This window comes from Uloborus diversus, chromosome 5 (genome assembly GCF_026930045.1).
Source record: "Uloborus diversus isolate 005 chromosome 5, Udiv.v.3.1, whole genome shotgun sequence".
NCBI lineage: Eukaryota > Metazoa > Arthropoda > Arachnida > Araneae > Uloboridae > Uloborus > Uloborus diversus.
In genome coordinates, this window is record NC_072735.1 from 48,259,570 (window position 1) to 48,284,790 (window position 25,221).

At 33.1% G+C, this 25,221-nt stretch overlaps 1 protein-coding gene across 1 annotated transcript in view; it reads right to left on the reverse strand.

The window, feature by feature from the left end:
• The window catches only part of LOC129221898 (band 7 protein AGAP004871-like), a 69,035-nt gene that overhangs the window by 2,324 nt on the left and 41,490 nt on the right, over positions 1-25,221 (reverse strand). The window contains exons 3-8 of the mRNA XM_054856272.1: positions 20,092-20,198; positions 11,563-11,635; positions 10,288-10,370; positions 9,137-9,340; positions 7,894-7,949; positions 6,192-6,270 (exon numbers count right to left, since the gene is read on the reverse strand). Of these exons, the coding sequence (XP_054712247.1) occupies positions 6,192-6,270; positions 7,894-7,949; positions 9,137-9,340; positions 10,288-10,370; positions 11,563-11,635; positions 20,092-20,198 (602 nt within the window). The remainder of the gene's footprint in view (positions 1-6,191; positions 6,271-7,893; positions 7,950-9,136; positions 9,341-10,287; positions 10,371-11,562; positions 11,636-20,091; positions 20,199-25,221) is intronic.

The window sequence follows — 25,221 nt, forward strand, 5'->3', positions numbered from 1 at the left end:
GATTCACTACAGTAATTTCTCGAAGGAACGCCACGGCACAGCGTTTGCGTGATTAAAAGTCAAATTTTCTAAAGTGACCTTTTTGCACATGCAGCGTTTATGATCCGCTTTTCTTTTTATCGTCCCAACTTCAGGCCAACTGTTTTAATGAAACAATAAAGAAATAGATAATGGCACATTCTGATGCAATTATATATTATCTACTCGGTCCATTAGAAGCTTTAGTTAAAGTAAACGGCCGGCTGTTCAAAAAGTGCTGGATAAGCCGAATTTCCTATTCGCCAATTTTTCATGTAGTTGATTTCAAGTGAAATGGAGCTCTATTTAAGCAGAAAGGCAATGTAAAGCCTTAAAAGGAACGTAAGGAAGAAAAAAGTTAAAAACCTGTACATATTTTATTGATATTAGTACAAAATAAAAGCGACAGATAACAGAAATTCACAAAAATGAAGCATTTCAAAAAGAATCGCGAAACTAACTTTTTTCATACATAAATTTGATTATTGTTCATTCTAAATTGTAAACATGGTTATAAAATTTGTAAAATTTCATTTTCTTTCCCTGCAAAAAGTGTATTTGTAAAAAAAAGAAGACAAAACCTAGATGGGCAAAACGTTCCCGATTTTGAAAAAAAAATCCATAATTAATTTAAATGCTATATTCCGTTTTTATTTTTTCACATTTCTTTGAAAGTTGGGGGATAGAGCTACACGCAAATATGTACTGTATTTTTTTTCTTTTTTATGGGTATTTTCTACTCTGGTATATCATCAATGTCGATGTGTTGATCATCATTTTTATATGCTGCATTTATGGCAATGCTGCGTTTCTAAACATTTAAAAATTTTTTGACCGACTCTTTTCGGGGTGCGACAATTATACCGATGCGGCGTATCTACTGTAAATTATTGTACTCAAGGCGCCTGATCAGGGGGGGAGGGAGAAAGAGATACATGCAGGCATTTGATGCCAGGTGCTCCCCTCACTCGCAATTTCATGAACAATTTCCGAATGAATTTTTTTTTTTTTGTTTGTATGGTGAGGATTGAGAGAAGCTACATGCCTTCCCTTTTATGTATGGAGAAACATTAGTAACTGATTCTGGTCTTTGATAAAAATGTTATGTTTGCCATGCATGGATTTTTCCTTTTTTTTCCCCCGTGACAAAAATTTTGGAACATGGAGGGAAAAAAAATCATCAAACCAATAAAGCAATATTTGTTTTTATTGCTTTATTAAAATTAAAACTGGTTCGTCATTTCGATTTTTTTCCCTGACGGTGACTAGCAAAGGATGTATTGTATAATCAATGCAAATTTTATCTGAAAGCAACAAAAACCACACTAACTTGTTTAGTAAAGCATTAATTTTCCAAAGCCAGGGAGGAGAGAAATTGCCCCCCACTGACCCCCCATAAATGACGTGCCTAAAAAAAACGTTGAATGCTAAAAATACCGAATACAAGCCCCTTAATTTACTTATTTCGTTATTTATTTAACTTAATTATTTTATTATAAATTTTATTTCCCATACTTAAGAACAAATTTATTTTAGCTCTGCATTTTGAGTATTTTTTCCTTTTTTTTCACATTGAAACATCTGCTCAAATTCAAACATCTTATGCAAGAATGCATGTGAGCTGCTGATCATCTCTGCATAGTATAAAATGAAGTCCCCAAAAAGCGTCTGTGTGTTTGAACTCACAAAACTCGAGAACTACCCGGCCGATTTTGCTGAAATTTTCACCGTTTGTTCCTTTAAGTCCTGAGAAGGTTTGCAGACCAGTTCGAAAACAATTCCATGAATAGTTCTTTTTCTATTCCAATTTACATCCAATTTTCACATAAATTCCCGAATATGGGGGTGAAAAATTACTCGCAAATAGTAATATTACCTATCGTTAGAAAGGGTAGAATTTTCCGCGTTCTACGCAATTTGTTTCAATGCTCTAACTTTATTATGGCGGGAGTTATTTGCGTTTTTAGCTCGAATTTTTTTGGACTTAGCTGAAATTTAGGTACTTCTTTCTTCATTAAATAAATCAATAAAAAGTGAAGGAATTGTCCCACAGCTTTCTTTTTGACGCCGTTGGAAAAAACGACCTTTTTTACTCCAGATCTAACTCGACCTATGGTCAAAAAAATAAGCTTTTATCTCCAAATGAAAAAAAGTTACAAACTTTTAAAAATCAAGTTTAAGAAATCTCGATTCCATTCAAATTGTGAACTATTTTCTTTCGCATTTGAATTCCTTAAACTTATTTTATTTTGTGTTCCCATGGTTACGCATTTTAAATTTATCTTTCTGGATTTAATTTCTTAAAAGTATTTTAATATCTGTCGTCATTGTTTGGAAAGGAAAACATGATGTTTTTTTAAATTTATGTTTTACACCTGATTGTTAAATATACGTCACTTGACACAATTTTTATTTTTAAGGTAGACCGGGCAAAGCCGGGCAACGCAGCTAGTTTTAAAATAAAAGTAATTTAATGTTTGCTTTACTTTTTGTATCATAGTTATTGACAACAGGAGCTGAAAGTGTTAGAATTTTCAAAAGATAAATGGATGCTCTCGAAGAAATGTTTTCGTTTTTGCAAGACAAAACAAATCTTTAACAAAAATGGTTTTATTGCACCAAAATATGAGTTTTATTATTATTTTTTCTTTGCAATTGCTATATTGCATTTTATTTTTCCACACTTAAAAATTTTATTTTTTGTGAGGTGTTTCTTTTCTTGGATTTTATTTTCATATATTTGTAATTAATATTTTTGTTTCCAACAGTTTATTTTTCACACTGATGATTGTCAGTTTGTTTCTTTCATTTTGTTTTTGCGACTTGGTCTTTCTCTTTAATATTTCAGAAATACTGTTAGTTTATTTTTGGGACAGTTTTAAATAAAAAATACTGTTAGTTTATTTTACATTAGAAGTGAAATTGACGTTAAATTTATTTTTTCTTGATCTGTATGTAGTCCTATCTTTTCCTATTTTTTCCTACTTTAAGTGATTTTTTTCTTACTTTTCCTACTTTTTAAGTTTTTGATTCCTTATTTCCTACTTTCCCCCCCCCCCCAAAAAACCACTTCGGGGTCTGCCCTTGAATCAAAGTATGACCACCGTTTTTCCCCATAATTCCCCCTCCCCCCTTTGACATCACGCCCCCAAATTGTATTACGTTTTCGGTAGTTGCATAGTAATTATTTATATTTGATAGGGAGAACAGCATTGTATTCACCATTAATATTCTTCTGAAAGGTTAGAGAAGTGTATTGTTCAAAAGCATGAACATTTGTAGCAAGTTGGGACACTCAAGCGCGTACCCTCCCCCTCCCAAAAAAAAAAAAAAATCTAAAAAAACCTCAGAAACTATTTTTTTCGATCAAAGGTTCGTTTTTCAATTTTTTCACTTATTTTCTTGGTGTAAAACCGAAGAATTGGACTCACTTCATATGCCCTAAAAAAATTTCGCCCTGTAAAAAAAAAATAAATAAAAATTTATAAATACTTGAAAACATTGCATATTACATAAGAGTCACACTGCAGAACTTAGACTTAAAGAAAGTTTCCGTATAATTTACATTTATTCAAATTACATTTCCAGATATAATTGAGATTTTAAATGAAATTAATGATGCTCATAATTATATTTCGGAGGGCACTACACTCGTTGGTTTTCACCATTCGATCAAATACTTCGAAATTATCAAAATATTTGATCAATCGTATCAACACTAGATTTTGTTTTGTTATAAAACGAAATAGTTGTGACTTTTAGTTGCTCCAGAGTTGCTTTTGTTATAATGTGAAGTGGAAAAAAATATTACGGCTTTTTCTCTTTTTGTTGACGTACGAACATATTGTTACATCGTCAGCGATACCGAATTAGGAACTTCGTATCTCTCAATATGTAGACAATAATATTTCAGTTGGAATATATTACCTGTCTTTTTTTTTCTTTTTTGAGTATACCTACGAATGTCAGATGGCATGACAGTAAAGGTTGAGCAAATGATAGTGAGGATAAAAATTACAGATAATATTTTTCAGTGCAGCAGGCCTATGTGTATATGTTATGAGTTTCGTGGGCCCCATGTGGTCCGCGGGTCGTAAGTTGAACATCACTGGTATAAATAAATAAAATACTACGAATTCACAATGAAATACCAAAGTGTGAAATCTAATGCATTCAGTATTACGAAAAAATTGGAGAAACACATTTTTTTCCTAACAGACAACTTAGCGTGAAACGTAAACATAAAACGCTAGAAAACAATAAGTCATTTCGTTTTTTGGTAGAAACAGGACACACAAACTTCCCCAGATGAGGGTGGAAGAAAATGTTTTAATTAAATAGAAGAGGTGTTAGAAAAAAATTATTTTTCTGCTCTAAATCTTCGAAATTGGAAATGGGTACCCGGTTATTGAAAGTAAGGGAAAAGTTTGGTCATTGACGCTAGGGTTAAAATTTGCGAGAGAAAAAACTGTCTTCGTATTAAAATGATAAAAGAAGATTAATTTAATGTACACTCTTGTTTGTGAAAATTGCAACACCATGAAGGAAGCACCACGGTTGAATGAAATTTAATACACAATTGAGTGATAATGGTACAAATAAAGGATTACATTTTCAAACCAAACAAACAATAAAAAGAGATAGAAATTAGTATTTTGTGTGGCCACCACGCGCAGCAATAAGAGCTGCTACACGACTCGGCATGGAGTGAAACAAAGTTTGAATATCTGCCTGCGGAAGAGTATTCCATATTGTTTGTATGCGCAACCAAAGTTCGTCTGTCGAAGCAACAGGACGAGGAAACACGAGCTAGACGCCGCCCAATGAAGTCTCACACATGTTCAATCGGTGACATATAAGGGGAATATGCAGGCCAAGGAAGAAGCTGTACGTGCTGCGAATCAAGGTAGGATTTGACAGTCCTGGCGACATGTGGACGGGCATTATCCTGCTGGAATACAGCCTATGGCAATCCTTTCAGGAAAGGAATAGCTTGGGGGCAGTAAAACTTCGCTTATGTATCGGGTACTGTTCAAATTGCCCACAATTCGTAGCAATTGTGATCGTCCATGATATGCTATGGCACCCCAGATCATAACTCCGGGTGTTCGTCCACTGTGGCGTTCGATAATGCACTCCGGAATGTGCCGTTCACCGGCATAGCGCCTGACACGAATTCGGTCATCATGGTGCCACAAATTGAAGCGGGATTCGTCAGAAAAGACGACTTGCTGCCAATCAGCACGGCAATTCCTATGCACATTGGCCCATTGTAGCCGCTGGCGGCGATGGTTTTGCGTGAGAGGAATACTGTATAAAAGAATCCTTGCGCTCAGCTCACGCTTCAGCAGACGTCTCCGAATTGATGAAGCACATAATGAAACACCTGTAGCTGTTGACCACTGCGCTGCCAATTGTCTAGAAGAAGCTGTACGGTCCGTCAGCGCCATACGCACCAGGTCACTGTCATCGCGAGCTGACGTCACATTTGGGGGTCCACTCCAAGCTGTTCGACCCTCGTCCGTCAACTGCTTCCAAACACGCATAATTGTGCTGCTGTTACGCTGCACAAGTGCGGCTACTGCACGATAAGACAATCCAGCTTCACGAAGGTCGACGATTCTGCCCCGTTCAAACTCCGAAATTTGCTCAAATTTCGCTTTCTTTCGTTGAAGAGGCATTGTAAAGATTCAGTTAACGTTTACTCTAGCATATAACCACCGATAATCATACACGCCTCGCGACAGCCCTCTATTTATATTTGGTTCGATACGCCGTTCAGAGGGCGCTGCTCAGCATACGCATACGCTACCGGTCTGCAATTCTAATTGTTTGCATATCATGCCCTACTTTACATTTTCTGCACTTTTCAGCTCACTCGCGTAAGTCCTTCATGGTGTTGCAATTTTCACAAACAGTAGTGTACAACTGAAAGCTTAGGAAAATTAAATCAGCTCGTTCGAATGGTTTTTAAGTTTTTTTCAGGACATACAGAGAGGTTACTTTCTGTCTTTGGAATGTCATATTCAACCTAAGCGAGCTCTAATCTAGTATTAGCTTTAAGATTCATATCACACCCCAGGTTAGTAAAAATCTGAAAAGGATATGAACCAGACGATGACCCGAGGTTTTATAAGAAGTACATTCAAATTCAAAAAATGTATTTTCCATACCTTAGCTCTAGCTTCTCGCGCAGCTTCAGCTTCAGCCGCCATTGCTCTTTGAAGTTGAACAGGCAGACGAACATCCTTGCTGTAAAAACAAAATGCATTCAGATGTTTGTTCATCTAAATATCCATTCATTAAAAAAGAAAAAAGAGGAAATAGTTTTCAGTTATATCTATGGTGTGATGCTGAAGAATAAGGTTATAAGAAAAATTCTGTTTTTACGGTTGTTAAAACTGGAGAAAGAACTGCTGTTAAAAATATTTGTAGTTTTACCTTAATACATGTTAAAAAGCCAAGGAAACACACCTGAACACACCTCGAATATTTGAAAAATACAAAACGTCATGATAAAAGGGGAAAAAACAATAGTCCGAAGCTCTGAAGTTTTATCAATAGATACGCTGTTTGTGATGGTCTTTTTTTTTTCTATTCTGCAGCAGCAGTTTGTAGATGATGCAGATTTTTTTATTCTGCAAATCTCGTCATGACTACAATTGGAGAATCGAGCTTCGCTTCTGATCTCGTAAAGCTGTTTTATGAGGACGGTGAATACAAAACGGTGAATACTCTGAAACAACTTGAGCATTGAAGGGATAAAGATAAAATTTGTCTGAAGATGAAATTTCAGTTCAAAACGACCTTTTCATTTATCGGGGAGACTGACAAACAAAGAAAAGGGTCGCCCTGAAAGTAGAAAATGCTCTTCTTGCATTGCAAAAAAGGGATAGGTAACGATTTTTAGAACGTTTAACTTTAGACATGCATGCCAGCGTGGTTCGTAATAATTTAAGAAACATTGTGCAGTGTTGTACATTTAAAGTATGCACGTTGACCTTGACTTGCTAATGAGACAAATTCTGCCCTAAATTTTTTTTTCTCGGATGGAGAAGTTAAATTCCATGGACATTAAAGAAATTTTCTGTTTGAAAGTTTCAAATGCTATAAATTTCAGTGTATTGATGATGCCTAATCTATCTGCAGAGCAATCTTCATTCTGCACAGGTTTGAGAGTAAAAGTGAAATTTATCAGTACGTCATTCTTTTTCTGAGATATAAGTCCGCGTTGTGCCATCAATGGCGAACGATATAAGTAATTTTTCTGTAAACAAATCATTCCAGAGCATCAACAGCTTGTGCGTGTAGATAGCACATTTTTTAAGCAAGAAGCGCTCTACTGTACATAGAAAACAGGGTGAGATTCTGCAGTTGTTAATTGCAAGGGATTGTGCTGACTGCCCATCATGAAATCGTAGAATTTTTATCCGCCACTTTCTAACAACTTGGTCATCAGGATCACTGGAGCTTGATCTGTGTGATTTCTGAACTACATGGATTTCCAGAAAAGTGTTATGTGAAAGGAGCACACAACACTTACTATTTTAGCGGAATTAAAGTCTCGCATCAAGCCTCATTGATACATTCCAAGCTGTGGTAGAACGAACTATTTAGTGCATTCAGCTCATAGAAGAAAAGACTATACAGAAAACAACATTTTTCGAAAAGTCAACGAATAGTTAAAATTCAATTCTATCTCTGATTCAGAAAGTAAGATTGATCAGGAGCATGAAACTATATATTTTTTAGAAAAGTTGGAGTATCGTTTTTGTAGGACATATTTCACTAAAGTTCGAAAAGAGAAATTCTAAATTAATAAAAATTTAAGTCACGTTAAAACGTTAAAGAAATTACTGTAAGTAATTCACTTACATTTCCACTCTTTCAACCTTGATGCCCCAGCGATCAGTTGCTTCGTCTAAGCAATTCTAAAAACAAAATTACTTTTATTAACAACAATTTAGGTAAAATTCAATCCTTAAATTGCTTTCACGCTTCTTTTGTGCTTAAAGCATTCATTATAAAATGTTACTTTTATACTGCCGTGGGCAGATCGATTGCAATATTTAAAAAAAAAATACGGTTAGGAGAATTTAAAGAAATGCTTTTTTGATTTCCCACAAAAATTAATGAAAAATTTAAATTTGAAGTCAGACCACTGTATAAAAAATTCGTTCTTTTCAGTGGAAGCCAAACAAGCACGTTTGAATACTAAAGTAAGACAGATGATGTCAAAAAAAGTTAATAATTCCATTTATACATCCAGGTAAATATGACAGGTATACCTTACTAAAATAAGAACTTTTTTCTGGATATGCATGAAAAAATTATAAAATAAGCTTTTTGTCAAAATGTTTTGATGGCTTTGGAAAAGCTTTTGGACTTTGAACTTAGAAAGAAGTCAAGATGGAAATTTTGAAAAAATCAAGATTTTTCGCATTGAGACGAACTGATAATAAAAATTCTCTCAGTTTCTCAGCTGTTTAATAAAAAGAAAATTGAGCAAATATGATAAGCTCAACTCGCACACAGTGAAATATAGTTGCTGTATAAACAACCTTCCTTATATTTGTATCTAAACAGCTGAAATTTAAACAGTATTTTTACCTTAGAGCATGAATTATAAATTGAGGGAGCAAGTCCAATCATTGGTTTAGCAAAAGCTTGGGCAAAGATCTCAAGTCACTTGACTTAACAACGACGAATGGCTGACACCTTTTGCGTGAAACTAGCGAAAGAAACCCGATTTCTACCATTGCTTCGCTTTGAAATCTACCACCTGACTTGGTGTCTTTGTTTCACGAATTCAAGTCTTCACTCCTTCCATTTTTATCTCTTCTCGATGGGTTTTTCCAAAGTCAGTCATGTATACCATGACTGTTTCACTGCAACCTTCAAGCTTATCATGTGTTTCTTATAATGGTGATTTTTTTTAATGATGCTTTTCATTATATATTTTAAGTTGAAACATTAAGAATTAGTTTAAAAATAATAGCGAAATTCTTTCATGCACGCTTGAATTTGGCCATCCACGTTTTGATTTGAGCTTGAATTCAGGGCAAGAATATATTATAAACGATTAGTTGATGAATTGGTAAAAAAATATTTAATTCACCTGCATTGTATTTGATATAGTCTCTCTGTCGGCCAGTATTTCATGTAGATTGTGAGTTCCAAGCATGTTCCGGAGAGTAGTCTGGGCCAGTAATCTAGTACTATGATGGGCGTTCTCGACATTGGCCACAGAAACAGTAGCATTGTGAACACGGTAGTAAACTACAGCATCCACTGAAACTGTTACTGAATCCTTGGTAAGCACCTATGTAACAAAAAGTGTAATGAATTATTAAACGTTTCAAACTGACAGTGTTGAAGAAACTACATTTGATGTACAAAGTTGTACATCAAATGTTGTACTGTAATGATGTACTGTAGTATCTCTTTCAATGTACCTAGGTAAATATTTTCAAAATGTTTTGTCGGACATCGAAAAGAAAGATTTTCTTCTAGAATTAAGGCGGATCCAAGAATTTTTCAAGGAAAGGTGATTGATTTATGTTACTTACCTCTTACTATATTTCTGATTTACTCTTGTATGGATGATTCTACATAATAATTATTACAAACAAATAAATATATAGAGCTTTGGCCAAAGAGATGGGATAAATGACGTTCTCGATCCAATTCCCTTCTTTTTGTAGCACGAAGGTTGTCTAAAGTTGACTTTTTAGAACTTCAATTTCGGGAAAATTCCTGGAGAATGTTCTAAAAGTTTAATACCACCATAAATTATCTAAAGCTGCGTTTCTAGAATTCTAGTATCGAAAAACTACAGATTAAAAGTTCCTTAACCCCATTCCTTCTCCTACCATTACTTGAGACGGTCTACAATCTCGCCTTTATGACTTCATTTTTGAAAAAGTCTACGGACAGACTTCCGAGCCTCTCGTTCTTCTAACATCACTGAAAGTCGTATGAAACTGCCGTTTTTTTTTTTCAATTTCGAAAAAATTCCAAGAGAAAGTTCCAAACCTTGTTAATTCCCTTAAAGTCACCAAAGATATCCTTCCATTGTGTTTTTTGAACTTCAATTTCTAAACATGGCCGGTGGGGAATCCTTCAACCCCACCCCCATCTCCCCTCCCTTGTATCCGCCCTTGTTTAGAATGCAAGCTATTAAATGTGATTTAAGGAGCAACTAAAAATTTTTTCTTGGATCAAATTAAGCAAAATTGCAATCAATCCACAGAAAGGAATTTTACTCACCTCTTGTGGGGGGACATCAAACGTGAGTGTTCTAAGATCTACTTTTGTATAATTCTCAATGCAAGGTAGGATAAAAAATATTCCTGTAAGAAACAAAAAGACAGAAAATAAATTTAAAAAACATTTGAATATAAACTATATAAATAAATAAATGATTTAAAATGAACAGTCAGTAAATACCTTTTACAACATTTTCCTTATTTAAGCAATTTAAAGGAACTCAAAAATACATCGAAAATATTGGTAAATAACTGCAGCTAAAATTGTCATTAAAAGAAATGCGTCATAAATATTTTACATAACTTTATTTTTCTCTTTATAACATATCATTTTATTTAACACCTCGTTTAAAATGTAAATTGATAATGAAGTTACTAAAATAAATTATGTTTACATCGAATGATTAAGCTATTTGCTGCAATATCCATACATAATTTGCGAATATTCATTTAACAAAAAATTTATTTTGGAAACATTACGCTCTGATGAACTGTGATTTGGCTTACTTGGGTGTGACTTATTTTTGACTAATTTTTGGATTCGAGTGCAAAAATGATGTCAGTTTTAGTGCATCACGGTAAGCGGAATGAGGATCAAAGCAAAAAACTTGAAAAATATAGGATATTTTTAAAAAATTGTAGGACAAAAAACAAAAATTTAAGGTAGGCAACAATTGTTAAATTTTGCATACACAATTGCCTTCTTTATTACTCATGAACGCGGAACTGTTATACATTCCTTATTGATAATTTAATTTTTCGCCATGGCAATAGAGGGTATTAAAATTGTTTCCAAATGATAACAATAATATTTTAGAAGATAAACTCATTATTTCAATTTTTAAAGTTTTATTTCCGCTAAAAACAAAGCAGTAGGCGGAATGTGGTCGCATTCTCACTTTCATATAAGCTGTACAGAGAAAAAACCCTGCCGTGGGAGTCGAAAACTAACTACAGTTTAGAAATCAGCATGGTTATTTTACTGTTAAATAACTCAAAAATCCATCTCACAAGAAATCGTGTTAAAAATTGTTCCCCAGTGTTATAGCAAAAATGCTTGATGTTAAATTTAAAACAATTGTATACTTCACGGCTTGAAGATCTGAAGATAGCTCATACAAATAATGCTTTTATTATTAATTTATGTAATATTTTATATAGCTGATATAGTTGTCTCAGAATATCGTCATTTCTGAGTCTACTGAATCAATTTAAATAAATTTATGCCAACATAATTGAACTTGAGTAAAATTTGTTTCATTGTATTCATTCATACCTGGTCCTTTAGATCCTCCATGTAAAAGCCGTCCAAGGCGGAAAATTACAGCTCTTTCATATTCCTGTACCACCTGAAACGGCACCAAAAATACAACGAATCAAACATTTTGGCTATTAAACCTTTATTCTTATAAATACTGTGACTACCACGTAACAACCCGGAGTTTACCTTCGGAAGAAGGGGAGCATAACAGTCCTTACATTATTACAGCATGATTAAAGTTCTTACAATATTAAGATTGCTAAAACCAATGGCCCCGTGAGTTTTGATCCCCCAAAACTCCCACCATCGCTATTGCACTGAGTACTACTAATTTGGTGTTGATGAAAGGGAAAGTAGGCAAATTTAGTCAGGGAAAACCGTTGATTATATTTTCTTTTCAGCAACCTAACAGTTACCCTTATAGCAATATTTTAAATTTCCAACAACATATTGAAATTGTAACTATCATCTCATTTTCCTCTCATCCAATTTATACTTCGTTGCTCCTGACTTCCCTTTTTTAAATGACATCACTTAAAAAAAAGAGAGAAATAAAAGACATATTAAAGATATTGTGTGAAATAATAGCAATAAAATGAGTTGTGATCTATTTTATTCTTGTTTTTATTTATTTTTGGAGATCTTTACTAATAATAAAGATGAATTTCTCTCTGTCTGGATCTCTCTCTGTCTGGATGTCCAGATCTCTCTCTGTCTGGATCTCTGTGACGCGCATAGCGCCTAGACCGTTCGGCCGATGTTCATGAAATTTGGAACAAAATTAGTTTGTAACATTGGGGTGTGAACCTCGAAGCGATTTTTCGAAAATTCGATTCTGTTCTTTTTCTATTCCAATTTTAAGAACATTTTATCGAGCAAATTAACAGAACGTGGACGAGTAAATTATCAAATTATCATAACCTTAACATGGGCAACCAAATTACCAATTGGCGAGAAATTCATCATCCATTGTTTGTAAATATACAGGCGAACCAAATGATCTTTCAATTTTCTACTAAATGCAAAGCCGTGCGTGTACCACTAGTTAATAATAAAAATTAAATTATCGTTTTCAGTTTCAGAATATAAAGACCTAAACCGTTTCCGAAACAGAAAATGGTTTTCTGTTTCTTTTTTTCCCTCCTTAGTTCTTGAACAAATATCGAGTTTCCAAAACATGCCAAGTAATGATCGATGACTTGTCTTTTATCGCTTTTATTGCCAAGGAACAAAAAGATAATGTGCTCATCGTGGCTGATGAGCCTCAACAGCGTTGTTGTTATATTTAGGTAACGTTGAGTACATCAAGAATAAAACATATCTAAAGCGCTTACCTTGAAAAGCATTAAGACTAGAAAACTAAAGAAAATAAGGCATTACGTAAAAGCGTATTAGATTATATTTTTTTTTCCGCGGAACACTATATTTCCTGAAACGATCGATTCCTGTTATTCTTGTTAAAAAGTAAATGATTACTTTTGCATCGACTGTACCATGGCAAAAGAAAAAAAAAAAAAAAAAAAAGGAAAATTTAGGAGCAAGTAAGTGATGCAATTAAGAGAAAATTCAAAAAACTCATTAAGATTAGAAAGTACGAGCTTAAGAACTACAGGTGGCTAATAGTTAAAGGAAACAAGAGTGTATTTAAAAATCAGGATTCCTTTTAACCTTTGCTCCACGTTCTTAAAATCGAATAAAATGGCTGGTACTTTTATGAATTTATTTTTTTTCCTTCAGGTTGCTAATACAAGCTTTTTCATCTGATCGAAAACCCGGACAGTTTTTATCTTCAGGTTGCAAGTATGTATAAGCCTTTACCTTTGATCGAAAATCAGGAGTTTTTATCTTCAGGTTGCAAATATAAACCTTCACCTTTGATCGAAAAAATCAGGAGTTTTTAAATAGGAAAATCACTTCTCAAGATAACGTTTATTTTCTCAAACAAACCTTAGCACATCGTGATGCGTTACCGCATTTGGTACTTGACAATATACTCAACAAAGTTTCATCGGCCACATAAATTTCGCTGCACTATAAAGAATGATTTATTTTAATTTGAAGCAAGCTTTTAACGGTTTTAAAGTTCAATGAAATTCGATCATCCTTTGATTTTTTTGGAAAAGGGAATTTTTTGTACAGCCAACGTTCGACGTAGGTATCGAAGAAAACTTTGCTATAGCTAGAATCATACTCAAGAGACTTGGCTTGCAAATGAAGCGATCAAAATCAAAATACTAGCAGTTAAAAAAAATACCTTCATTAAATGTCCCCAATTAAAAGTACTTTGAAACAACAGGCATTTAATGACAAATAACTTTGTTACGTAGAGGCATAGTTTCGTCAGACAAAATTTGAGACTTCGGAATGATCTGTGAAACTGACAAAAAATATACGAACAGTAATGTTTCCCGCAATCTTGCACCAGCTCTGGGAACAGGATAGATACTATAGCAAATAGTGGTTTTTAATCACATACATAAACGAAATGTTCCATCTTGTAGTTTAGAGTATTGGCTGGGTGGTGTAATGCTAAGTCTTTGGCCTTCTGCGCCATGGTCCCGTGTTCTGACCCGCGGCTACTAGCTGGTGGATTTTCGAGACGCAAAAAATCGTCAGCGTCAATGTTGGATGATTATGCGGATTGTGAAAAATACTTTGAGAATTAGTTTGGCTTTGAATGCCCTTGGCAATGTTAAATTCCTGGTGCAGTTTCGTATCAAAGAGAGCCGAGGTGCCTCTATTTGCTGGGAAAGTGGCCATCAAAATGATCTCTACCATTGACATCCGTGTCTTAATGGTGGTACATGAAAAACTGCATGACGTTTCGGTTATTGCACTAAGTCTGCAAAAGGCTAAATTGTCTAACTCAGCCGCATTAGAAGGAAAGAAAGAAAAAAATGGTTCACAAATAGTACTTTTTCTTGATTATTCAGCATTTTGAAAAAAAAAAAGGATACATTTTGAGGAGAACTAGAATTTTAAGACACAATGGAGCCAAATTTCTAAAATTAACACAATCCTGATAAAATTATGATACGTGGGTGCGGACGCCTTGTCATTAAATGATGCTTCTAGATAAATTTTAAAACCAGCACCGCCAGAAAAAGTATGGTTTTAAATTTTATGCTCCATGGCATCACATTTACGTTAAACTAAATTCAGAAAATGGAAAGCTATAACATTTTATGGAAAGTATAGTAGATGTATTTCATGAATAACTAATAAAAGGCCATTCCACGGAAAACGGCAATTTTATCCCGCACGTGACACCTCACGTATTTCATTTTAATAATAATTTAAAAGGGTAATGATAAAAATTTTACTATTTAATTTATTGCACAGGAATGACTGATTTCTTAAGCAAAAGATTTTGCCACTTTTCTAAATAAATTACTTTTTAATGAAATATATGAACCGTCGCATGAAGGACAAAGTGACTACTTTTTCATGGTATGGCCAAATTCAGTTTGTTTCAATGGTTTAAACTATCGTTTTTCAACAAACAACAAATGAGATATGGTTCCTTTACATCGGAACCTTTGCTCTCAAAATCTACAACTTATATTAATAAAGCAAAAATATTAACTAATTCATGAACAAGTTACAAGGAGTTGACTTTGGATGTCCCGCACGGGACGCATGCAAATACATTAAATTTAAAATAACAAAATTGTTTAATAAAAATATAAAAGTCTCAGGAGCATCTTTATATCAGATGTAAAGATCTAAAAATTTGGTTGCCCCTGTTTAATTGGAATATTAAGGGATATGACAAAATGTTAATGAAATTTCGTCTTTTTGTCCCGCATGTGACGGTGGAACGGCCCTAAACAGATGTATGATAGACAATAGACATACTTAAAAAGAAGAGAAGATTAATGAATGGGAACAAGACCTCGGTGTCACTTCCAAACAAACTATAAACCAATCAAAAGAATTCTTAGGGTGGAAAGCACATAAATATTTTTAGTAGACAATTATAAAGTAAGTACACAAATAAAGATGTTAAATAAACACAGAAACCACCCTATTTACTGTCTGGCCACGGATTGTATGGAAAGGCAAACATCCGTTTTACAGTCGGAAATGGACGAATCTTATATTTTTTGGGATGTCAGCTTTTGCAGAAGCAGAATAAGCGGAACATGCGCATCAAATTTTTACTTTTCCTCCTCATTCAGATAGATTCGTTTTAACTGGACGTTTGCCAATTCCATACAATCCGTGGCTGGACAGTAGCTGATTATAACCTTGTTAATGCGCATAAAATCTTACACAATTTTGAACTCCCTGTACTCTTCGGTAAGCAAAAATTGCAGTCTTCACTCAGTTTTGTTATCTCATCAACTGTTTTGAGTTCTTTTCAAATTTTATCTCGCTGTACCCGCACGGTTTTGCCCGTAGTAGAAAATTAAAAGGTCGTTTGGTTCGCTTTTATATTTACACATAATGGATGATGAATTTCTCGCTAATATGCTATGTTAATTTGCTTATTCATGATGGTCATTTAGTAGTCCATGTTATGGCAATTCGCTCGATGCAGAGGAATTAAATCCACCAATGGTGGTAAAAATAAAATTATAGAAAAATAACAAAATCGAATTTTTGAAAAATCGCTTCAAGGTGCACCCCCCCCCCCCCCTCCCTGCTACAAACTAATTTTGTGCCTAATTTCACGAAAATCGGCAGAACGGTCCAGGCACTATGCGCATCACAGAGATCCAGACAGAGAAAGATCCAGACATCCAGACAGAGAGACTTTCATCTTTGTTGTTAGTAAAGAAAAGCTTAAACAAAAGGTTATTAACGAGCACTTCTTTTATGCATGAAAACCGAATAAGTGAATTATTGTGGTAGTCTTGCGTGTGCAAATAAAAATGGCGAGCTTCGAGTGTAATGGATTGAAAAGGAAACGGAGCAACTTCAAATGAGCGAAAAACAAACATTGGAGACTTCAAAACTGGTTAATCAGTGTAATGGAGTTGAAAGAAACTGTCTGAAAAGAAAAAAGAAAAAGACAATTTTTAAAGTACTCGTTTTTAGTCGATTACAAACGAAATGAAACGGGTGCATCACTTCAATTATTTTCCGGAGGAGGGGATATAAATTCAGTGCTAATCATACAAAAAAAAAAAAAAAGTCTTATTTTTTTAAAGCCAGGAGCCAAATGCAACCTTCCTACCCCCCCCCTTCCCCCTTAAAAAAAAAAAAACGGATCTGAGCAAAAACTATCTTTCAACAATTTGGTTAGAATTTGGGCTAGAAATAAATACTTAGGCATTTTAATTTAAGGAAAAAAATCGATGATGAAAAACATTCTGTAATGGTCACGGTGTTTCAGATTTATGTAAACTTCGTTCCCAATTTAAACCAAATTGGGATGCATCAATTTGAAGTGCAAGACATTTTTCTTTTCAATTTACGATGCACTTTTATAAGCAGCACAATTTTTTTCCTTTTAAAACCTAGCTGACATAAATAAAAATTAATTGAGCAACTTATTTCAAGTTTCATAGGTATTATTCATAATTACGAATGGTATTTCAACGGATAGGTACTAAGATGTATATCCAGCCAACTAAAAATTGTCTCGTTGTGTGCAGAGTTCGATAGCAATTTGTTTCGAAAGTTACGGATTTTCTCTTCATTTTTTTTTTTTTTCAGTTTTCCTCAAAGTAGAAGCAATTGAAGCTATCTAAGCATATAAGAAAGAAAATAATTAAGTATGCGAATTTGGAATTGAAGGCCATGAAGTTTCCAAGAAGTAAACATGTTCAATACCAAGCTTTAAAGGGAAGTTTGTCTCATTTAGTAAATATGACAACTTTAAAATTTTAATATAATGCATTTAACCTACTCGGCTCCTAAGGTCTATATTGTTTTCCACTTTTGCTACTCAATTATCAGACACTATTTTTTTTAAACATGCATTCAAAATCTTACAACGTTTACTCTCCCTTTAAACCAGTAACAAATTTAAATGATCAAATCTAAAATCAGAATTAGGGGAGACGGGGGATAATTTGCGTATTTTTTAAACTTTATTTTTTTTTAAAGGTCGTAAATAAAGTAGGAAATTTTTCTTTTTTTGCTTGGATAATCTGCATCATATCAGCAATATAGTCATATTTTTGTTTTGAGAATACTATGCTTTGTCTATTTTTTACGTAATTTTTTGTGAAACTTCGCAGAGTTCGCACACTTGCCCAGTCATGGGATTTGTTGGCGAGTCGTATGGGGTAAGTTAGCGAATTGGGAAAACTCATAATAAACACAGAACATTTCCCATAAAGCCTCATTGATGCTTCGAATAAGCAAGTAAAACTTACCAATGAATGAAAAAAAAGCGAAATTAGCGTTGTAATTGCTTTAAAATTAGGTATGTTACACCATATAAAAGGTTTAACTGTGATTTTTGAAGTTAATGCTGACAAATGCAAACATTATTTGAAATGAACTATTTTATTTGCCTCTGTTCTTCTTTTCTATGTTTCTTTTGGTTTATATTCCTTTTTTCTTGGATTCAGAGATTTCTTGTATGTTTCGGGGACTTTTTATGATGCTTTGCGTTTTTCTGCTGCGATTCTTTCTTCCTGAAGAGCTTTTTTGACTGGAGTATTAAAGAGTATTGCTGAAGACCTTTTTTGTTTCCATCCTTTTTTTTTGATCTGACCCTCTCCAGCTTTAGGATAAGGTTGTATATATATGATCTGGAGTAATGTTCAGAGACGTATGTGGGTTTAGCTGAGACATAGCACTATCTTCAGTAAGAAACTCTAAATCTGAATTATTGAATGAAGTAGCAACTGAATCTGATCTAGGACAGGTACATCCAGTTTTACTAATTTCTTCCAACATAGTTGCTGCTGGGAACAAACAGATTCACTCATAGATCCTGGAGATTGGAAGTCTGACCGATCAGTGATATAATTTGGCATGAAGTCAGTTCTGAAAAATATCTGAATTGCAGGGAAACACACCAGTTCCCTTGAAATCATTCATAATATTTATGGAGCTTGCTTCTTGTGGAAAAGCAACTGTTATGACCGCTGGTACGTAGTAAATCGTCACTGGCTTTCTTGGATTACTCACCATCCAAGAATCACAGGCAAAATTAACATAATTTTTCAATGGCCGTGCCATGTGTCTTATCAAGAGGCAGCAACTTATGACTATAATGTGGTGGGAGAGAGAGTAGTGTTATTATTACTTTTAGTAGTGTAGTAATTTCCTTACAAAAATCAAGCTCTTCTATTGACGTGGGAGTTGTAAATGTCTAGTAAGAGAATCAGAGGGGTTTTTTTTGTGAATATCTAGTGTTTTTAGTAAAATCCTTTAAGAAATCTGGAAACATTTCAGCTGTCATCTACCCACTAGGGAATGCACCATGCAGCATTACATCTGGTGGGGTTTTCCCGTTGTTGTTTTTTCTCTTGTATTTTCTCATTTCCGGAAAGAAGAGCACGTATGTTGGCAATTGTATAAGCATGTCTATAAGACATGCTTATACAATTGCCATAATTGAATAATGCAATTATTTCATTAAATTGACAGTTTGCAGAATTTAAATTTCTATTGTTTAATGATTTGACTCTAAAAACTTAACTTAGGGCAAGTGTGCAAATTCGCACACTTACCCTGAAAAAAAGTTAGCCTACTAGCCCCAACTTGCCGTATTGAAATCAAGTTACACTTGTTTAAAAATGGTTTCATAAAATAATCTGAATACGACGTCATTTGTTGCGTAGAAGCATGGGCTATTCAATATTAATTATTTTGGTGAATTACTCTACTATTATATGTTTTATAAAAAAATAACTAAGAATGAAAAAAATTACTTAACATTGTGAAAAATCAACTTTCTCTCGTGCAACACGTTCAGTTTGGAAGATTTCACTGAAAATACACTGACAGAGTAGCGAGGCAGCTACGTGGTTACGTATTCTTTGGTTACGTGACGGCTATTTCAGAGCTGTCAAACCAAAAAGGAGAAAATTATTTAACATTCGCACACTTAGCCCGGTCTCCCCTATAATATCTTTATTATAACTTTTGATTTATATTTTTGGATAAGAAAAGAGTTTTTGATCACGATATGAAATTAAAGCAATCATCAAATACTTATTAACACAAGTATGCTAGCCCGTCATTCAGGGAAGTCAGGGGGGATAGTAGATCTATTGCACTCCCCGGCTTCGAAAAATTAATGATTTTACAAAAAATCTGGCGTAGTTTTTGTTGCTTTAAGATCAAATTTGCATCCTTTGCATCGGTAATTTTGGGAAAATTCGAAATTACCGACCTGCATGTTTAAATGTGATAATTAATTTATTGGACCTTTTGCCGAATGTCTCATAAAATATCTAATTTAAAACGTTGTAGTTCATGCGATTTTCTTGAAAATTTGAATTATTTCTATGATCTGAATAAACAATAGTTTTCTCCATAACATTTTATCGTTAAGTTAAGTCTCTCAGCTTAATGGTTTTTGAAAAATAGTATATAAATCTTGTTAACCCTAGTAAAACTATACCACATGCTTACTTTGATGCAGAAGAATATGGACAGAGGAAACGTTGCAAGAGCAACCAACATAGAAAGGGCAGTAAGAATCCATCCGCAGATTCCAATTCCGGTGTCAGAAGAATCCGCTAAAAGAAATATTCAAATTAGCAAGACAATAAAACCAATAAAAAGATATTTATAAACTTTACTTGACAATCTTTGATAAAACATTGTAGCTTGTACTACGATGCAAACTTTTTCGTCTGAAAAGTTCCAATGCTCGTCTATAACATTTTTTTTCTTCAGATGACGCAAAAAAATGCTTTTCTTTCATTTTGAATACAAATAAAGAAATTAGTCAAAAATTTAATTCATAAGATAGGTACATTTACGATGCGGAGATTAAAAAAACTGTTTTAAGTATCTAGTGAAACAAACATCGTCAATTTGGCTACGAATCTGTCCGCAGTAAGGCATCAAATGATTTTTTCACGACATTCGCCTTCCTCTTTTTTCTACTTCTGCTTTCATACATAGTTTTCATACATTTTATGACATGGAATCCGAAAACCTTTTGCACCTTTAAAATTTTAGCATCACTTTGAAATGCTTGAAAAGAAAGCTTAATTGAAACTCAATCGACTTTCTTATGACAATTTTTGCTCACGCAACAACTGTACCAAATGTTCTGGAAGCCAGTGACGGGTCTGTAACGGTAACTGGACTATGTGATCGAGCGGGGTCCCGAAGTTCGGCTTGAATCTAAAACAAAAGTACGTTGGTTTTAGATAATATCAACTGTAACTAAACGAATTTTTTTTTTTTTTTACCTATTATACCAATAGACTCATAAGGCCTGGTTTAGGGACCATCCAAATTTTTTTCGTCTCTATTTTGAATTGCGATGCCCCTATACAAATTTACTTTGAAACACAACTCTAAAACCACCAAGCCTGTTAGAAAGCACTAAATGTTATACCATGATTAAATGCCTGTACTTACGCAAGATTTTGAGGATTTGCATAAGAAACAGGGTTCGAAAATATCATGATATTTTCGAAAATATCAAAAATATTCCATATTTTGATATGTATCGGATATTTTAATGTATATCCGATACTTCCAATCAACACAAACAAAAGTCTTTAAAATAGTAAATACATCCTTAAATCATTCTTTATTTTCTTAAATCATTATTACAATATGTAGACTTAAAATTAAGGTTTATATCTAATAATTAATTTTACATTTTTGTCAATTTTAATGAAGTTAATTTAGCATTAGCTGTTTTACTCATTTTTCTTCTGTTAGCTTCTTTTGCAGAGTTATATGATTCAAAAGTAAAAAATATGCATTAGTCGGTGCACAGTCATAAGACGTTTTCCTTCTTTTGACCAATATTTCATATTTTACTAAGCACATTTTGACATAATTTAAAATTGTTGCATTTCTAATATTAAAAATGAATGTAAAATAAAAAAGAAATATTATATTACTTTGCTGTATTAATGATGTATTAATACATCATAAAAATATAGTGCATAACTTTTTGCTTATTTTTAATAATAAATAAACAATATTACTATTATTAATATAATTTTTATATTAAAAATACCGTAGTTGAAAAAATAAATATCGAAAGTATCAGAATATTATAATATTTTCAAAATAAATATCGGATACATATCGTGATATATATCGGCGAACCATGATAAGAAACGATTTAATTTTATATTTTCAAATAATCTGCATTCCACAATGATTTCACACATAAAAGGGCATTTTTTTGTACAAACTCCACTGAATTATTTATTTCCTTTTACTGTGTAATTTTCTCAGTGCTCTTATAGTTCTGACCACCACTGTTTGTGCTAAAATATGCAGATATGCAGTGTGAATTGTCAAATAGTTTTCTTTATGGTACAAGCTTGCTTATTTGGTTTTTTCAGGAAAAAGAAGCGCGAAAAAAATATTTAATTCCAACATTTTCTTATTACTAGTATTGAATCCAAAACGCGTTTCCACAAATAGCTCGAAAACTCATTCCTACAGATACTGCCGTTTACCTACCCGGTAGAATTGTATTTTTCAGATTTTTATAAGAGTATATGTGGATATTTAAAGTTAGTGAGTTAAAATAAATTGAATTTGAAGTCCATAGTTTCTCAGAATGCGCAAACAAAAGGACATGAATCTGTTTCGTCTATTTTTAGCTAATATCTTTGAATTCATAAATAAAAAAAAAGGCTGCAACATCATCAATTATCATCAAATTGTTTTATTTGCCTTACTTCCCATAAAACATATAATAAGACTAATAAAGACAGAAATATATATGTAAAAAAGAAAGGTCTAATGCTTCGAAAAATATATCGCTGAAAACAAATAGGTCAAAACTAAATAAATATTGGGGAGAAAAAAAAACATATCACTCGTGCCACAATGCGAAGAAGTGAAATTTTACAGGAGAAGCGTTTGAAGGAGAACTCTTCAGGCAATTTGCATTAAGAAGAGTCATTTTGCTGTGCTCTCCAATGGTTAATATTGGAACAAAAAAAATCTGTCATTATTTCCAAAGAAGATACTGTCGTTTAAAGGCCTTTAAGCGAAAAAAAAAAAAAAAAAAAGAAAATCAAAATTTTCGTAATGTGGCACTCTTCGTCCAAACGAGCGATATTTATATTGAAATATTAAGTTTAAAATTAAGGTTAATACTAAGGTTAAGATTAATCAAGTTAACCATACTTATCTCGCATTAAGGACTTTCGATTGAACGGTTTCAACGCCAACATTTTGCTCTAAAAAATACAGGACAACACATTTCCATGTTTTGTTTTTGACTCGAAAAATGTTTCGTACAATTTTCAATAGTTCAAAAAGTTGAACATTTGATTCTATGTGGAAATTTGAATTGATTGTATTAATTCTGATCTTACAGACTTATATGAATGTTTGCATGAAGCGAACTTTATCAGAAGCAGTATATAACTGGAAATATGTACAAAAAAATGTTTTCTGATATGAGCTATTTTCAAATATTTTATAATAAGCTTTTATAAAATCACCATTAATTCTTACAGCCGAATTTCAACTCTTTTATTTTTAAAACTAATTATTCACAAGAAAAAAAAAAAGTTTTTTTTTGCAGTGAAATGTCGAGAAAACTACAGGGATTCCTAACAAGATTTTTTTTATGAAATAGAAAAATAAATACTAGTTGAAAACCGAAATGCTATTTTCCCGAATACTTAACATTGACCAATGTTAGATATTGTTTGATTAAATCGCAGTTAAAGGAAATAAAAGCACTTTTTTTCACAAAAAAAGCAATTTTTCCCCCTTTACACAATGGATTCATAGAATTATAAAAATATTTTTTTTGTATCGCTGAAACAAGTCTAATTTTCAGTTTTTCCAATTATTTTTTTCATGTATTAAGTCTCCTATTATTATTTTAACCTTTAAAACGTAAATGCAGTACTATTGTTATTTAATTTTGATTGCTTATAACAATTCATTCATACTAAATAAATTGTATAATTTTCAGTTTTTTCCCCCATTACCTCTTGCCGAGAAATAATATGCACATTTAATATGAATTTAAAATATAAAAAATACAGTTTAGGATATGTTAATTGAAGAACTCAGTAAAAGTATCAATAAGATTTCTTACCTTTCGCATACATTAAGAAAAACCGAAAACCATAAGCCTTAAAAGTTCTTGCATACTACAAATCAATTATGCCACTTTTTCCGTGCCTTTCTCCACAGCACGGTTTAAAGATACTTTGAAAAAACCATTTGTGATGCTCAAGGGAATCGGTTCCGACAAATATTCAATATTGGTAAAATTCGTCACGTGACTTGCATCTCTATAGTAACCAATATTTCACCACGCCTCTACAATAACCATAACTGCCACAAAAAGTAAAAGATCTGAAAATTAGCTTTCGTGCGGTTTACTCCATTTGGTACATCAAAAAACCAAAAAAAAAAAAAAAGTCATGCAATAGATGATGCATGTTCCATTTAAGTACGAACACTGCATTTTACGAAGGAAAAAAAAAAGACATCGATCGATAATGGAATCATGTATTAGAAATAAGTAAAAAATATTGTGAAACTGTCTTTAATCGCTTTCACAATTTAAAACCCAAGTGGATAAGAACAGTTAACTCCTGGTTATCTGTGGAATAGGGTGGCACACGGTAACCACGGATAAGCGAATTCACGTATAATACGAGTATGCGATTAATTTAAAAACTGCAAAAACAAGCGATACTATTTTTCTATGCAAAAAAAAAAAAAAAAAAAAAAAAAAAAAAAAAAAAAATAAAAATAAATAAAAATAAAAAAATCAAAAAAAAAAAAACCAATGTTCGCATTAAAATGGAATATGCATCATTTATTGTATGACTTGTTTTTTTCTTTTTTGAAGTACAAAATGGAGTTAACTGCGCGAAAGCTAATTTTAAGATCTTTTACTTGGAATGGGGTGGCACACGGAAACCACGGATAAGAGAACTCGTGGATAATCCGCAAAATAGGGAAAAGAAACGATAGTAGTGTATGCAGTAGCTTACGAAATCAATGACATTAGTTTACGTTTAAACTGTAACTTAAACTATAGAATAAAAATGTAATTACGAGCAAAAAAACCTCATTATTGCAAACTGATTACACACATCTTATAAGCAAATTGATCAAACAGATAAATTGAAACATCCCCTATACGTTTTGCTAGATTACACCAAAAACGTATAGAGGGGGGAGGGGGGGATTTTTTCGAACAAGACTGCTCCGATTACTCGTTTACTCACGTAAGTAGTGTAGTATTAAAGTAGTAAGTAGTGTCTATTTAAAAATCAGGTGTTACCTAGTAAGGTTTCATCGACTTTGGAAGGGCGAAACATAATAAAATAGGAATATGTAAAAAGAGATATTCTGCCTTTTGAACAAAAACCTTTTTATAGGTGTGAAAGGCCGTGGAGAAGCCACCTGCGGATAAACAGGAGTTAAGTGTAATTTTTTTTACCAAACTTTACTGTTGTAAGAGACATTCAAAGTGCATATTTTAGATAACAGAAAGTTGAAGGTTTAAAATCGGTGCTTTATGAAATTCAGTAAAAAGCATCGTTTTGAAACGAAGTAAATATGACAAAGAGCATG